Source organism: Watersipora subatra, chromosome 6 (genome assembly GCF_963576615.1).
Source record: "Watersipora subatra chromosome 6, tzWatSuba1.1, whole genome shotgun sequence".
NCBI lineage: Eukaryota > Metazoa > Bryozoa > Gymnolaemata > Cheilostomatida > Watersiporidae > Watersipora > Watersipora subatra.
The window spans coordinates 30,697,043-30,715,775 of NC_088713.1; the positions used below are offsets into that span (position 1 = coordinate 30,697,043).

General features: G+C 36.5%; 2 protein-coding genes across 2 annotated transcripts in view; both read left to right on the forward strand.

Moving 5' to 3' along the window:
- Window positions 1-5,810, forward strand: part of LOC137398662 (uncharacterized) — a 31,571-nt gene extending 25,761 nt beyond the window's left edge. The window contains exon 7 of the mRNA XM_068084846.1: window positions 5,456-5,810. Coding sequence (XP_067940947.1) covers window positions 5,456-5,586 — 131 coding nt within the window. The 3' untranslated portion in view covers window positions 5,587-5,810. The remainder of the gene's footprint in view (window positions 1-5,455) is intronic.
- Window positions 5,811-8,141: 2,331 nt separating this feature from the next.
- The window catches only part of LOC137398959 (uncharacterized), a 197,010-nt gene continuing 186,418 nt past the window's right edge, over window positions 8,142-18,733 (forward strand). The window contains exons 1-3 of the mRNA XM_068085122.1: window positions 8,142-8,276; window positions 8,513-8,660; window positions 18,676-18,729. Of these exons, the coding sequence (XP_067941223.1) occupies window positions 8,648-8,660; window positions 18,676-18,729 (67 nt within the window). The 5' untranslated portion in view covers window positions 8,142-8,276; window positions 8,513-8,647. The remainder of the gene's footprint in view (window positions 8,277-8,512; window positions 8,661-18,675; window positions 18,730-18,733) is intronic.

Consider the following 18,733-nt stretch of genomic DNA (forward strand, 5'->3'; position numbering starts at 1 on the left):
CTCTGTACACTTATCAGTAACTGTAAGGTATAGCTAAGTACACTCCTCTGTACACTTATCAGTAACTGTAAGGTATAGCTAAGTACACTCTTCTGCACACTTATCAGTAACTGTAAGGTATAGTTAAGTATATTCCTCTGCACACTTATCAGTAACTGTAAGGTATAGCTAAGTACACTCCTCTGCACACTTATCAGTAACTGTAAGGTATAGCTAAGTATATTCCTCTGCACACTTATCAGTAACTGTAAGGTATAGCTAAGTACACTCCTCTGCACACTTATCAGTAACTGTAAGGTATAGCTAAGTACACTCCTCTGCACACTTATCAGTAACTGTAAGGTATAGCTAAGTACACTCTTCTGCACACTTATCAGTAACTGTAAGGTATAGCTAAGTACACTCCTCTGCACACTTATCAGTAACTGTAAGGTATAGCTAAGTACACTCCTCTGTACACTTATCAGTAACTGTAAGGTATAGCTAAGTATATTCCTCTTGTCATGCAAGTGCCAAGTATTATTGGTACTTTGCCAACAAACATTATGCTTATTAGCTAAAGCTTTATACAAGCTAATATTATATAGTACTGTCTCATTATAGCTATTAATAATGCTTGTAGCTTTTTACAAAGCTTTTCTATGACCAAACATATAAATACTTGGGTTTTCTGTTATCAAATCAGTTGTCTCTGGAGTGTGCAATAAACCACATTTCTCTAATTTAATACTCTATTCGATTGCTTCTGTGCAGAAACATAACAGAAGCTAATTGGCAACAAGGATTTCTCTTTTGAACAGTTACAAAGAGTTTTGTTCAGATTTTATCATTGATAAAATCGATACAAAGAGTTCTAGTTTATTACAAGAGTAACTGTTCAAAATTGCACCACTACAATGGCAGAAGTAGCAGACCTGATCAAGCTAATGCAGAAGCAGCAGGAGGACCAGAGACAGCAGCAAGAGGAATACGGACGTCAGCAAGAAGAGCATAGACAACAGCAGCATGAGGAGTTCAAGCAGCAACAAGAGGAATACAGACGTCAGCAAGATGAAAGAATGGAGGAGAATAAGAAACTGATGGAGCTACTACTACAAAACCTACAACGGAAACAAGAAACAGCTGCAACCGCTGTTCCAGCCTTCCCAGGTTTTGACCCAACAGCAGAGCTACTAACAGATTACATAGACAGATTCAACACCTTCATTGCAGCAAATTCTATTCATCAAGACAAGATTGCTGGCACTTTTCTCACCAACCAACAGCCTACACTCTACAAGCAGCTTAGTAATATGGCAGCTCAGCTTTCAACACCCAAGCAGATCAACGACCTCAACATGGATGAAATACTGGAATTTCTCAAAGACCAGTATGACCCTAAGCGCTTCATTGTTAGAGAGCGTTACAAGTATTGGAGTGACATGCAGAGGAAACCTGGAGAAACTATTCAAGAGTTAGCTGCCAGAATTCGTCAAGATGCAACTACATGTGCCTTCATAGACATTACAGATCCATTAGATGAGGCTCTCAGAACAAGATTTATCTGCTCTGTAAACAATGAAGCAGTTCTCAAATCTCTCTTCAAGGTCAAGGACAATGAACTCAACCTCAACAAAGCTATACAGGTAGCACAGGAAACAGAAGAAGCAGCTAAAGTTGCCAAAGAGGCAGTTTATGGAAACTCGTCTAAAGTCAACAAGGTTGCTCAACAGAAATCAAGATACAAACCAATCCAGAAAAACAACTCTACACCTGACAAGCAGAAGGAAGGAAAGCTATGCTACAGATGTGACCGAACTAACCATACAGCGGATGACTGCAGATTCAAAGCAGCCACCTGCAACTTTTGCTCTGAACAAGGTCACATAGAAAGAGCATGCAAGAAAAAGAAATCATCTGCAGCAGGAAAACCAGTAAAGATGATAGAATGCACATCAACCAAGATGGTGAAACTTGCTGAAAACATCAAACTGGAGGGAGACAACTTCACACTTGAACTGGACACTGGAGCTTGTGACAACTTCATCTGTAAATCAATATGGGAGAAGCTAGGAAAGCCAAACCTAAAACCTACTACAGTTAACTACAAATCAGCCTCAGGACATCTCATAGAGACGCTTGGCAGATGTGAGCTAACTGCCCAATTGGATGCACAGAAAGAAGTCAGACTACCATTTGTGATTAATGCTGTACAAGATCTCAACCTACTAGGAAGAACTGCTATACAGCAACTAGGCATCTCTATTGATGACAAGCTACAACAGAACCTTGCATCAACAATCACAGAGAACCAGCCAGATGGGAGGTTACAAATCAAGTGTAAGGAGTTGTGCAAAGAATTTCCAGAAATATTCAAAGACGAGCTAGGATGTCTCAAGAACTTTGAACTAGAGATAAACTTCAAACCTTCAACAAAGCCAGTCTTCTGCCGACCCAGACCAGTTCCTATTGCCTTGACAGAAGAGCTCAACCAAGCATACGAAGCAGGTGTAGCTAAAGGCATATGGGAACCAACTCAATTCAACCAGTATGGAACACCAGTTGTACCTGTACGCAAATCTACAACAGGTCAAGCTGCAGGGAAGATCAGAGTATGTGGAGACTACTCCAAGACTATCATTAATCAGCTAGAAACACATAGGAAACCTATCCCACTACCAGAAGATCTAATCAGAAAACTAGGTGGAGGCTATTGCTACACAAAGATTGATTTAGCAGATGCCTACAATCAAATATTGTTGGCACCAGAAAGTCAACGACGACTAGCACTATCAACACACCGAGGAGTACTACTACAGAAGAGGTTGCCCTTTGGCATAAGCTCAGCACCAGGGTATTTTCAAGAAATCATGGAGCAACTGACACAAGACCTCCCAGGAGTAGCAGTATACCTAGATGATATACTAGTGAGTGGAGCCAATGCAGAGAGCCATCTACAAAACTTACGTCGACTTCTTCAAAGATTAGAAGAAAGAGGGCTCAGATGTAGAAAAGACAAGTGCTGTTTTGTTCAACCGACAGTAGAGTATCTGGGACACAAACTCACTTCAAAGGGAATCACTAAAGGAAAGAAGGCAGATGCAGTACAACAGATGCCAGTCCCAACAGACTTAACTCAGCTAAGATCTTTCTTAGGAGCTACACAATTCTACAGCAAGTTCATACCCAATCTGTCACAACTCACAGGACCATTGCATAAACTGACACGCAAAGGAGAGACCTGGAAGTGGGGCACTGAACAAGAAAAGAGCTTCAACAAACTGAAAGATATGCTATCAACTGATAGTGTCTTAGCACACTTCAACGCAGATCTTGACATTGGAATCTCATGTGATGCTTCAGAAACTGGACTGGGAGCTGTACTATTTCATCGTTATCCTGATGGAAGTGAGAGACCAATAGCCAATGTTTCAAAAACACTGACCAGCACACAGAGGAAATATGGACAAATACAAAAAGAAGCTCTCTCAATCATATTTGCTCTAAAGAAGTATCACCAGTACCTGTATGGTCGACGGTTTATCTTGGTAACTGACCACAGACCTCTTCTCACACTTCTAGGACCTACCAAAGGAGTTCCAGCTCTAGCAGCCAACAGACTAGCAAGATGGGCACTGGTACTAAATCAGTATGACTACACCATAGAATACAGATCTACCCAGCATCATCAAAATGCAGATGTCCTCTCAAGACTGCCAGTTGGACCTGATAAAGAGTTTGATGCAAGAGAAGATGAGGATGATGTTGATACAGTATGCACTATTCACACTATTGGACAACAGCTCAACTCTACAGACTACAATGTTCTAGCAAAGGAGACAAAGAAAGACCCAACACTAGCCACAGTAATGCGCTACACAGCAGAAGGATGGCCTGGTAACAAAGAGATGAAGGAGACTCAGCTGTCACTTTTCCACAAAATCTCAGATTCACTTTCTATCACTGAAGGTTGTCTTCTATATGGCAACAGAGTAGTCATTCCTGTCAAGTTACAACTGGAAGTATTAAAGATCCTTCACCTTTGACACTTTGGAATGGAAAGAATGAAGAAGCTAGCTCGAACTGCTGTCTATTGGCCTCGCATTGACTCTGATATAGAGGAGACAAGCCGACAGTGCACTGCCTGTGCGGAACACCAGAAGCTTCCACAGAAGTATCCTATACATCCCTGGATGCTACCTGAGAAGCCATGGAGTCGTCTTCACTTAGATCATGCAGTGAACTTCATGGGCAGCCAATGGCTAGTGATGATAGATGCCTACTCAAAGTATCCATGCATACACAGGACTTCATCTACTTCTACCAGAGCTACCACAGACATCTTAGAGGAGATATTCGCACACTTTGGATACCCTCACGCCATAGTCACTGACAATGCTACCAGCTTCACCTCAGGAGAGTTTCAGCAGTGGTGTCAAGAGAGAAGCATTGTTCACCTCACTGGAGCACCCTACCATCCAGCTACAAATGGCGCAGCTGAAAGACTAGTACAATCCTTCAAACAAGCCATGAAGAAATCGTCACTCCCACGTAAATCTGCACTACAACAGTTCCTGATGCACTATAGAAGGACACCACTTCCTACAGGATACTCTCCCAGTCAGCGGCTGAATGGAAGACAGATGAGATGCAAGATTGACACCCTATTGCCATCACCCGCACACATAGCACAGTTTCATCAATCCAGAGAAGTCAACCGATCTGCAGAAAAGACAGTTAGCAAGATACACAGCTACAATCTTGGAGCACCATGCTATGCCTTGTATCATGGACCTAGACGCAACAGACAACCTAGATGGGTTCCAGCCATTGTTACTAAGATATATGGAACTCGTAGTCTCAATGTCAAAGTGGTACCAAAGGGACCTACTTGGAGAAGACATGTTGAACAACTCAGACCAAGATACTCAACAGAAGAAGATCAAGACCCTGGAGATAAACCTGATATAACAGAGGAGACAAAACTGCAACTACCAGCCCCTACAACTGTAACAGAGCAACCTCCGTCTAGAAGAAGACCACGCAACCCTCGTCTACCTGATGGAGATGAGTATAGCAGAGACAAACCCCGAAGGTCTAAGAGAACCAGAAAGAACCTTTAGCTTAGTGAGGAGGTGTCATGCAAGTGCCAAGTATTATTGGTACTTTGCCAACAAACATTATGCTTATTAGCTAAAGCTTTATACAAGCTAATATTATATAGTACTGTCTCATTATAGCTATTAATAATGCTTGTAGCTTTTTACAAAGCTTTTCTATGACCAAACATATAAATACTTGGGTTTTCTGTTATCAAATCAGTTGTCTCTGGAGTGTGCAATAAACCACATTTCTCTAATTTAATACTCTATTCGATTGCTTCTGTGCAGAAACATAACACCTCTGTACACTCCTCACCAATAAAAGTTTTTTAATCATTATTGCTATCAATAATAGTTTTATGTTTATATTGCAGGAACCCAAAATGTCACGGGTGGTGCATCTTTGTACTTTGTTTCTGGTTATTGTGGAGAGTATGGGGGCCTGTCTCACTGCCCGCGCTATGTAACTGCTCGAGAGCTTACATGCGTCATTTGTACCAAATAGGTTTTACCCGCCAATATCACACTTCCCACAGCCGTGCTTAGAGACTTAAAGAAGAGCAGGCAATAACACATCCATTGGAGTTATCATATACCGTAATGAAGCTTTCAAGCTCATTGCATATACATTGCTTCTTCTTGTTGTCTTCTGTTCTTATTCACTACCCCTTTTTTCAAAATATTATTTTACTTGTACATACACAATAAATATTAAACTGTTGTAATGTTCATGGCAAATTGTATATTGTTTGACACATGAGAAGTTTGCCTACTCTAAGGACCAGAGGCTACCACCAATCAAGAAATGATCAAATATTGTATCTTCAGCGAGGGTACATTATAGGTGGTAGCTATTATACAGTAAATAGTAATTACAGTCAAACAATCAGCTACCTACTCGAACTCACTTTAATTACAGTTAAACCTTTACATACTCGAACTCACTGTAAATACAGTCAAACTTTTACGTATTCGAACTTACTGTAATTACAGTCAAACCTTTACATACTCAAACTCACTGTAATTACAGTCAAACAATCAGCTACTGACTCGAAATCACTCTAATTACAGTCAAATCTTTACATACTCGAACTCACTGTAATTACAGTCTAACTTTTACATACTCGAACTCACTGTATTTACAGTCAACCCTTAACATACTCAAACTCCGTGTAATTACCGGCAACCCTTTACATACTCAAACTCACTGTAATTACAGTCAAACCTCTACCTGTTAGATCTCACTTTTTACGACATATTATAGCCATTATTATTTTACCAGGCTCAAAAGTGAGCAATAGATCTAAGCCTACTCTAGAGTGAGATACAGATTTAAGTATACACAGTATATAGTCTGGGTTACTAGCATCAAGTGAGTAAACCTTTGTTATAGTTAGTAATAACATTGGGGAGCATAGCCTGAGAACTACTCTTAGATGTACACAAAAAACTAGTTATTCAAGCCGTCATCACAGCAAACCGCTTATAGATTTTATTCATCATAATACTATTTCCATTACAATTATATTAATATTGCTATTAGTATTACTGTTGTCATATCACTTTCTTTTTGGTAATAGGATATCAATGGTAACCGCTATAACTTAAATATTTAAGTTACAGTATTAAACAGGATGCATAGAAATATTATTATTAGTTATAATTATAATTACAAACATTTTAGATATGGGACGATGTGAGACAAAGTACATATCAAATCTGCTTCAGCCAGCGACCTTGACATTAGTAAAATTGTGTTGTACTTGTGTTACATTAATTGGAGAATAAATTTGTTGCAATTTTAATAAAAATAATTGAAAGTACTAGATTCAGAAATACTGATTCTACATAATGTAAAATGTGGTGTGTCCTATTGTTACTCTTTCATAGATTGTTCAAACTTTGACGTCGCGGACATAATAATTTTAATAATAATGATAGTACTTGTTTAAAATAATCATAGATATAAGCAAACACGCTTAAGTTGATCAAATACTTCACTGATCACTGGTACACAATATATGCTGCAAGTTCTTTCAAACCTCATCTTGCCAAAGAAATCTACTTGAGCAAACCAACCAGATGTTGCTGCCTTCACATCAGGCAGTCATCATATAATTTATGTTTAGCTGGTTTCTATTCTCGTGTTTGTATGTTCAATAACAACTGAGTGTTTGCATGTCCGTAATCGTGTTAGAGACACATTCCATGTTTGGAACTGCTTTCTTTAGTGTGTCTTTAAGTTCGAAGATCAGAATTATAGATTCTGCTTGAATTATTCAACTTAGAGAGATTGAGCAATTAGATGTTCGAGTGGTCGGGTGTAACTTTGCTACACATGATCTGAACTGGACGTGAACTAGCCGATCTGAAACCAATTAATGTTCTTGGAAGTACGATGTAGCCATTTTAGGCGACCAATCATATATTGACTCTTTGCTTCTTCTAGCTTGGTATCCGGATTTTGAGAGCTTAAATAGCTTCAATACATGTCGTAGATACTACAGACTCTGTCTAATTGTCATTGCAGAAATCCGTTATTTTTACCTACCTTCCATTCACTCTTTCTATAACTGATTTCAGGGGTATTGCTGCCACTTCTTGATTATTAATATTATTATTACTTACTACTAGCAATGATATACAGCCTCCCATATCTGTATATCATTGCTGTATATCATTGCTGTATATCATTGCTACTAGTAGTACTACTCTACTAATGTTACTCTACTACTAATACTACTCTACTACTATTAGTACTCGACTATTAAGCTTAGATGCTATAAAAACTATTTAGCAGTAATGGCAACCCATCTTCCAAAATAGAAGGGTGTCAAAATAATACTCAGCCCCTTACAAACTCTCATGATGGTATCGCCAACGGCCTACTCTTCCAAGGTCGAACGCTCGACTAACTTTTGGGAGTTGTCTCCTTACTTTATAGACCACGCCTTAAAACGGACATTATACTTTCATTGGACAAGTAAAGTAAACAACGTTGGAGGCGGGTAATACAAAAAACGTGAAGGTTTGTTTCCGGTTAGTTGTTTTTGTTAAATAATAAAAGCGTTTTTAGTGCGAAATCTGACAGTGCTAGTAAATTAGACGATCAGCTGTGAACAGTATTTGTACAGCTGAAATTAAAGGCAACTGCTGGTCGTTGAATGTCTAAGCTTATGACGTCGGAAAGTTCTGGTAGGCTCGTCAATAGTGGCAAACATGAACGTAATACAGTACTTTTCCCAAAAAAACATTGTTGTTAAATATATCATGAAGTCAACCAAGTAGCATTTTATATTTATTGCTAATGTTTGTTTGTTTTAGCTGCTTTTTCCTGTTACTACTTTTATATGATAATTCTAAAATATGGAGTCGTTTTAAGTGGACCCAAAAGCCGACTGTTGTTTATAGTTTTTTATTTCGTTCCTCAGGCAAACTTTAAGAAAATGGATATTATTGCTTCATTATGGTTATGAGGCCTACTTAATCTCATTGCTCTTCTCACTACTGAAGCTGATGATGAGCTGAAATATACTTGCAGCTCATTCTATTCTTCGATCACCAACATGGGCACATTTGGTAAGTATCCTAATGTTGGTTGAACAATGTAGTTTTACTACTAAGAGTCTTGAGTCTATGTGTCTTGCCATTTATAAGCCTTGGCTGAAATTTATTTGGTAAGGTTTTATATTTTGTTATGGTCTAATCGGTTGTCTATCAAACAATCAACCACAATTTCTTAGAACAGTCCCAATGCAAACAGTCATAGGTCTTGGACCACTCAGCAATATTACTGGCACTGATTGTGTAATAATAGCAGTTAGGTGCTGTGATCGCATAACCAGTATTTTCTTTCCTATTTGTAACATCAAGCTCAACAGGTTTGATTACAAATATCACATCAATTAAAGTAAAAACCACATAATAACCTTCTGATGCTGAACAATCTATTTGCATAAAGTGTAGCCTTTCACCCCCAGGAAGAGGCAGTTTTTAGTTTCGTCATCTGGTCATATGTCATTAACACTGACCTCAAGAGTGAAGATGGCGACTCTCAATTGGCTAAGCATTGTGAACGTTTGACTCTTATCTCTCCGTCTAATAGCACTTGATACAAATAAGTAAGCGTGCCTCCGGACACTCCATACTCTGATTGGTGAGAAAACACCTGCTTTTAGTTTGACGCTGCATTTTAGCTCACAATGTTGGGATCTTGATGTTTAGTAGTCTTGATGTTTAGCGATCTTGATGACTACTGGTATTGATGTCTAGTGGCCTTGATGTCTTGTGCTTTTGATACCTAGTGGTCCTGATGTTTAGTAATTTTGATGTCTAGTGGTCCTGATGTCTAGTAGTCTTGATGTCTAGTGGTCTTAATACCTTGTAGTCTTGATGCCTAGTGATTCTGATGTCTAGTGGTCTTGATAGCTAGTGATCCTGATGTCTAGTGGTCTTGATATCTAGTGGCCTTGTAGCCTCAGATCCCTTAGGTTGGCATTAAATTCCCAACAGGGTAAATATGGTGACAGGACTGACCAAACGTAAATTGCCCCCTGGAACTGGGCATTGTCTCCAGTCGTCGATGTTTCTTTGCATCTGGACTCAGACATGTCCAGCCAAGATTATGGAGTCAGAACCTCTGCTTGCAGCATATAAAGCTAAAATCATTTTTGGAATTGCCCCCACATCAGACAAGACACTATGGAGTTTTGTTTTCAGCTCCATTGGTTGTTATGTGGTTAAACTGATGAAATAATCCATTTGTAACTCGTGTGTTCAAGCCAATAAAACCAGTGCTAAGGATATCCTCTTTTTGTTAAATATCAATCAAGCGAATTGTATGGCCCTACGGTAATGCTAATAACAGAAATGTTTATGGGTTGGCGGACTTCAACAAATTGATGCAAATCTTATTGATTGTCAAGGAGTATCCAAGATAGAATGTAGGCAATCTACAAGGAGGATGTAGCAGCTAATTTTATACGGTATATGCTAAGTTTCCATACTGCGATATTATAGCGACACCCCCATATGGTGCTGCAATGCTATGATGGAAACAGCTGCCTCTTTCATTCTGTCATGATACAAGGTCGTTGTTTGGAAGCGAAACACGCGTGCGATGCGCCATTTTAAAGATACAACCTTGACATAAGGCGTCACACAACCATCGCTCTACTATCGCACCCTATGGAAACATGATCTGCTTGTCAGTGTAGCACTTCATCGATGATGCACTCAGGTGTCTCTACACTGTCACTGTATGAAAACTATTACCTTGTAAAAATGCACATCAGATCAGCTGTGATATCTTTGGAAGGGTAAAGGAACTCACTTTAAAAGCTGTTTTCCCAAATGTTTGCCCAGTTTGTAGTGTTTCATATTTTTGAATAGGTTTCATTCAGAGCAACCTACTACTTCCAAATCAACTCCCTTGTTTCCCACAGGAAACAATCATCAAGCTTTCTCTGTAAATATGAGGCATTGTTCATGCGCCGTTGATGATGAATTCTTCGTCGCCTTTCTTAACCACTTGAGCAAATCAGCAATTAAGTTTCCTGTCATAACAGATGCGATTATGAATGGGTCCTTTGCAGAGTAAATTATAGCTGCAATAAGTCAAACAAAGCTACAAACAAGGAATTGTGGGATACTTAGTGAAAACTGCAATTTCTTTAGCTCACTACCTCCATGTTGGTAGCATATATCACTGTTAGCACTTGTTGATGCAGCCAGATAATGCCCTTTCCTTCCTGTCAAGGGAGTGACTCTGATCCAGTGAAAACCATAGTCACTTAAACTTTTGCAGCTCTATGGAATAGCTCTATGGAATAAATGGCAAATGTATGTGACACAGATACAACTAGCCAGCATTTTGTCTATTCGATTTTGTTGTGATACGTATGATGGTCTAGGTCTCTAGAAAGGACTGCAGCTGCCTGTAAACTTGACCTAATAAGAATGAGTCTTTTGTTCCTAACACCTGCTTCTCTTGCCAGTTCCTATCTCCTTTTCTTAAGCCTTTAATTTATAGAGAGAAGGCTTTTCATATATCCTCCCGTATCCGCTCTAGGAGATTAGTCCAAGGTGGCAAATATTCAAACGGCCCATTGATTGTCATAAAACATCATAAAGGAGTGAATTGAGGGGCTTCAGTGTTGTCATTTCAGATTTTACAAGCTTCCCCTTGTCTGTGCTATCGATTTAGTCTAAGATAACGCATAAAACAATCAGCTGTCTCGGCCTCAAGAACTGTTGCTTGTCGTGTCACGGTTGACACAGTCTTGTAGTCGTTCATTAGTGGAGAGCTTCTTATACCCAGCGCTGCCTCCAGTGCTGCCACAATTCTTAGGGTACAAACACACTAGGAGATATTTAGTGTGATAGTCCGCTGCGTGGCGATAGTGCGCTGCGTGGCACTAATCTGCGCTAGAACTCGCTCAGCGAGCTCATGCAGAGCGATAACGATAGACATTCTCTATCACAATGTTATCGCACGCGAGATGCATTTCGATTGGTTGGTCTTTCCCAAAATGCAATTATATGGCAGGAATCTTTTCGTATCAATGTTCACCAACGTACAGCAACAATATTTAGCTATTTTGTTATGACTGAAGCATCATCAAAATGAAGAGTGAATTGTTCATAGATTTAATAAAAGCACTCCTAGTTCTGTACGACGCAACACACAAAAATTACTAAGAAATAGTTGAAAACCAACATTTAGGAGTCAATCGTTGCGCTGGTTGACCATCTTGAGAATAGTAAATATTTATTATATTAAAAATAACAAACAACTATAAAGTAAACTATATATAACAATCATAAAATATTGCTGTTAAAAATACAAAAATCGTTTTTTTTTCTTATGTCTTGTAGTGAACAATCCATGAAAGCGAAATAGGCCTAATAAAAAAGCGTAAGTTGTTTACGTCGTTGCTTAGAAGGCACCATATTGGTTTGAATTTATTAACAACTCCGAAGAAACTAATGATACGGAATTTTATTGGCAGTTTGTAAGCGTACCCACGTTGTGGTTTGCTAGTGAATCGCTCCAAGTGTGTTTAAGCACACGCCAGCGATATCTCCACGATACTCATGATGCCCGGGATAAAATCGCCGTGTGTTTCCACCTTTACACGATCCATTGCCCATTAGTATGCTTAGTTGATTAGAAGTTAAAGATGTACTTATACAAAAATTTAGTAGATTTTATTAGCAAGTATCAATATTTTTCTATAATTTGTGATGTTTGCAAAATGATGTCACTAGTTGTTATCATTATTATAGTTGATATCATTATTATAGTTGATATCATTATTATAGTTGATATCATTATTATAGTTGATACCATTATTATAGTTGATATCCTTATTATAGTTGATATCATTATTATAGTTGATATCATTATTATAGTTGATATCATTATTATAGTTGATATCATTATTATAGTTGTTATCATTGTTATAGTTGTTACCATTATTATAGTTGATACCATTATTATAGTTGATACCATTATTATAGTTGATATCATTATTATAGTTGATACCATTATTATAGTTGATACCATTATTATAGTTGATATCATTATTATAGTTGTTATCATTGTTATAGTTGTTACCATTATTATAGTTGATACCATTATTATAGTTGATATCATTATTATAGTCGATATCATTATTATAGTCGATATCATTATTATAGTCGATATCATTATTATAGTCGATATCATTATTATAGTCGATATCATTATTATAGTCGATATCATTATTATAGTCGATATCATTATTATAGTCGATATCATTATTATAGTCGATATCATTATTATAGTCGATATCATTATTATAGTCGATATCATTATTATAGTCGATATCATTATTATAGTCGATATCATTATTATAGTCGATATCATTATTATAGTCGATATCATTATTATAGTCGATATCATTATTATAGTCGATATCATTATTATAGTCGATATCATTATTATAGTCGATATCATTATTATAGTCGATATCATTATTATAGTCGATACCATTATTATAGTTGATATCATTATTATAGTTGTTATCATTATTATAGTTGATACCATTATTGTAGTTGATATCATTATTATAGTTGATACCATTATTATAGTTGATATCATTATTATAGTTGATATCATTATTATAGTTGATATCATTATTATAGTTGATACCATTATTGTAGTTGATATCATTATTATAGTTGATATCATTATTATAGTTGATATCATTATTATAGTTGATACCATTATTATAGTCGATATCATTATTATAGTCGATATCATTATTATAGTCGATATCATTATTATAGTCGATATCATTATTATAGTCGATATCATTATTATAGTCGATATCATTATTATAGTCGATATCATTATTATAGTCGATATCATTATTATAGTCGATATCATTATTATAGTCGATATCATTATTATAGTCGATATCATTATTATAGTCGATATCATTATTATAGTCGATATCATTATTATAGTCGATATCATTATTATAGTCGATACCATTATTATAGTCGATACCATTATTATAGTTGATATCATTATTATAGTTGATATCATTATTATAGTTGATATCATTATTATAGTTGATACCATTATTATAGTTGTTATCATTATTATAGTTGTTATCATTATTATAGTTGATATCATTATTATAGTTGATATCATTATTATAGTTGATATCATTATTATAGTTGATATCATTATTATAGTTGTTATCATTATTATAGTTGTTATCATTATTATAGTTGATATCATTATTATAGTTGATATCATTATTATAGTTGATATCATTATTATAGTTGATATCATTATTATAGTTGATATCATTATTATAGTTGATATCATTTTTATAGTTGATATTGGCTATTCTGTTCAAGTTGCAGCGTTATGCGTCTCTATTCTGTCTCTTTGCCACTGTAGAGGTCATAATCGCACTTATGCTTGATATGAGCATTAAACCGCGATCAAGTTCCATTGATTTTTATCTTGAAACATCTGGGCAGTCAGATCACCTCAAACACCAAAAACAATTGCAAATGATCGACAAGTACCGACAATTTTGGATGAAATCTGATACAATTTTGTGCATGTTCATCTTCAATAGAGCATAGCAGTGTGTGTCCAGCAGTGCTCCAGCGTGTGACACACTGGCAGTGGCATGATTGGTCCTTAACTTGATAAAGTGATACCTTGAGATACGAGTGTCTCAACGAAAGAAATTTGAAGTACGAGGAAGATTTTAAGCAGCTTTACCTTGATATATGAAACAAATTTGAGATATGAGCGTACAAGATGGTTTTCGATGAGGTCACGGCTGAGTCTGTGCAGGCTGACCAGAACAGCTTTCTAAGCGGGAGGTTTAGAGAAGGTCTTTCTCATTGCATCTAAAAGGATACTTTTAAAAGGCTGGCTAAAAGTTAACATGAAAGTGACACTAAAAGAGAGAAAAAGCTGGAAGAAAAAAAACATAAAAACAAAATTAGAATTAAATTTAGTGTAAGATTGAAACTTATTTTTAAATGTTTGCATAGTGAGCTAAATTCACCTAATTTAAAGTTTATGTTACAAAGTGTCAGAAGAGTGTTGTGTACCGAATGCATTGTCATCTGTCTCGCAGGTAAGAACTCTATACAGTTCAGTACATAATATTGCTGCATTTTAATGCCACTCATAACCACTAAACAAGCATTTGTTACTTTGTGAGCATAGGTGGTGAATTACATGAATTCAAAGCATGGTTTTCCACTGTAACATACTGTTTTATGTGTCTTTTTTAAAGTTCGGAATGGTGTAATACGTTAACTAGTTATTTTATATAAAAAAGTTGATTGGAGATACAGTTAAATTGACATACGAGCCTGGAATGAATTTTAAGCTTGTAGCTCAAGGCATTTCTGCACTACTGCGCAGTACCAGATTTCAACAAGTTACATGTTGTAAACAAAATAGCTTCTACATCGGACCTCTGAAGCTATCATAGTGATCACTACATACACTTCTCTAAACCCTCCTCCCTCTTAGAATGGTTGTTGTTTTCTCACCCTCAACCAAACACCCTACTTCTGGAACCTACTACATAAAGCATGACCTTGTGCAGCGTTACGTTACGCAAGCGCTTTGTCTAATTATAAGCTAATAGGTGCAACCTGTCATAGTTAATTGTCCAATCATAAAACAAGGTGGGAGCTTTGATTGGAGGCACTTGTTCTCACATGTCACCGGTGCTTCTATTGTGCTACTTGGTCTATCAATTGGTTTACACTACATTTCATTCTCAGGATATCGGCAGTTTCTCTGAAATTTGTGTTATGAGTTCAGCACTCACTCAAGGTTGGTGGTGGGTTAGTAGAACTAGCATTACTAAATTGTGATGGTCAGCCGTAGCTATCTAGTTACACATTCATCAAGTATCTGTCTATTGTACAGCTGTAAGGGGAGGTTTTGCCTTTCTCGGTAAATTTGTCGTCTTTAAGGTGATGCAGTTGAAAGCAGATGTTATTATTTTAGTAATAAATCAGCTGGAGCAAGACTCATATGCTATGTTTGTATTGTATGGATTTGGAATTGTGTACACGATGGGTTACCATGTTTCGGTAGACATTCGTGTGTTGCGGATTTTTATGCCAGAGGTCATAGCAGCTCACTCCTGTCTAGGCTACCGTGAAACCTCTATTTGAATGTCATGGCGCTCTATTTTTCAACCCCTCCCCTATAATAGTGGCAGTCAAATAAAGGCTGGCATTGTATTTTTTAAATAGCTCATCAGAGTTTTGGAGAAAACTCAACTCTTTTTTTGCACTTCTGAACTAGTCGATATTGGTGTCCAAACAATTTTTTTAGCAGAGCAAAATATAGCACAAATGCAATGCGTAAAGGTTTGGCTCGCTAAACACAAACTTTTGGCCTAAAACTAGTCATTCATATACCATCATTAATGTAAACCGTTTTTATATATGTGGGCTACTTGAAACTATTAAGACCGGGTTGATCTACCTACTATTAGCCTGAGACAGTTACTAAATATTTTTATGGTGTTGCTTTTAAAGGTTTACAAAGAAACTTTGAAATCAAAAACTGAAAAGCTTTGGAGTTGGAAAATGGACTTCCATACGAACTGAAACCACGAAAGAATTAATTGTTATTGATGTAACTGAGTCATTTTTAGTACGATTTTGTGAACACTTTTTTGCTGATCACTTTCTATTATGAATTCGTAAAATCAAAGAATGTCAAAGATGCGTTCAATTAAAGGTGGCGTTCAATTAAAGGTTTTACGATAAATCGAAAGAGGAATGACTGAAGTGGGGAAAATGTTTAAAACGGAATAGCTCACACTGCATTCTCTTGCGCATTCTCATCCGCAAGTGCCGTTTCTACCTTTCGCAGGCTACAAACCTTCGCAGGCAATGAACATTTAATAAACATTTTGAGTAACAAAACTCACTTGGCTTGCGGGTTTTCGCCGCTTCCATCTTATGAGTGATTCAAACTTGCTGATTAACCGCATGATGGAAACTTAATGATTAACCGCATGATGGAAACTTAATGATTAACCGTGTGATGGAAACTTAATGATTAACCGTGTGATGGAAACTTAATGATTAACCGTGTGATGGAAACTTAATGATTAACCGCATGATGGAAACTTAATGATTAACCGTGTGATGGAAACTTAGTGATTAATCGTGTGATGAAAACTTAATGATTAACCGTGTGATGGAAACTTAATGATTAACCGCATGATGGAAACTTAATGATTAACCGTGTGATGGAAACTTAATGATTAACCGTGTGATGAAAACTTAATGATTAACCGTGTGATGGAAACTTAATGATTAACCGTGTGATGGAAACTTAATGATTAACCGTGTGATGGAAACTTAATGATTAACCGTGTGATGGAAACTTAATGATTAACCGTGTGATGGAAACTTAATGATTAACCGTGTGATGGAAACTTAGTGATTAACCGTGTGATGGAAACTTAATGATTAACCGTGTGATGGAAAGTTAATGATTAACCGTGTGATGGAAACTTAATGATTAACCGTGTGATGGAAACTTAATGATTAACCGTGTGATGGAAACTTAATGATTAACCGTGTGATGGAAACTTAATGATTAACCGTGTGATGGAAACTTAATGATTAACCGTGTGATGGAAACTTAATGATTAACCGTGTGATGGAAACTTAATGATTAACCGTATGATGGAAACTTAATGATTAACCGTGTGATGGAAACTTAATGATTAACCGTGTGATGGAAACTTAGTGATTGGTCTACATGACACTGACTACCGCTCAGTGCTATTTCTTCCTCAGAAGTTTATCTCTGTTTAGTTTGCACCATTTGTTTCAGTCGATGGCAAAATCAGATCATGCCAATAGGAGGCAGGATCTGATTTCAAGCTATTACATTATTTTGATTTGTTAGGAATACTATTCGTATTCTCTTTGATATCCAATGATAAAACTGATAAGAGAATAGTCAATTGTTACTTCAGTTCCACCTGCCAATTAAATATATAGTTACTGCTTTTAATGGAGATTCTACTGCAAATCTAATGCAAAATTCTACCGCAAGTTAGTGCATTATACGACACTATGTAAGTACATATGCTATAAGAGTTAGTGCATTATACGACACTATGTAAGTACATATGCTATAAGAGTTAGTGCATTATACGACACTATGTAAGCACATATGCTATAAGAGTTATACATTATATTACACTATGCAAGTACATATGCTATAAGAGTTAGTGCATTATTCGACACTATGCAAGTACATATGCTATAAGAGTTAGTGCATTATTCGACACTATGTAAGTACATATGCTATAAGAGTTAGTGCATTATACGACACTATGTAAGCACATACGCTATAAGAGTTAGTGCATTATATTACACTATGTAAGTACATATGCTATAAGAGTTAGTGCATTATATTACACATTATTATTATAATGTAAACACTGAATCCTTTGAATATGACTAAATAAATGAATGATAAAATTTTATGGAAATAGATTCAGATTTTAAGTAAATAAAAACCTTTTTATATATCTAAAAAAGTTTTGATCGATAAAAAGATTTCTTAAGTTTTACAGATGGAAGTATGGTCATGCTTTAAACTTTAAACTTTTGAACTAAATGAACCTTGAATTAACAACCTGTTAGTGTTTATATACAACTTAATACTTTTTATCTTGGCCAGTCTTTATAAGTTTGATGATTTCTTGACATCTCAATCACTATCAGACAGTTTGGGAATTTTGTTACAGAACTTATTCAAAGAGCTTTTCCATGACGTTTTGATTAAATTTTTATAAAAAAGATGTTTTTTTGTTACATGTACAACTAGCCCTAATGTTTTTGTGACTTGAAGAGTATGAAGCACTGTCGAATATTATTGGAATAGAGTGGAACACAAATGGTCACTGTGGAGAGCCCGTCTTTAAAACATGAAAAGCCAGTGAAGCGTAATGACACTGCTGACCTTCACCTTAGTCAATCTCTCCTTTCAGTCAGTAAAAGTTGTTCTTCTCTATTGCAGGTCAAGTCCAGCTGTCTGTGAGAGCAGTAAATGAAGCGACCCTCTCTATTCATGGTTA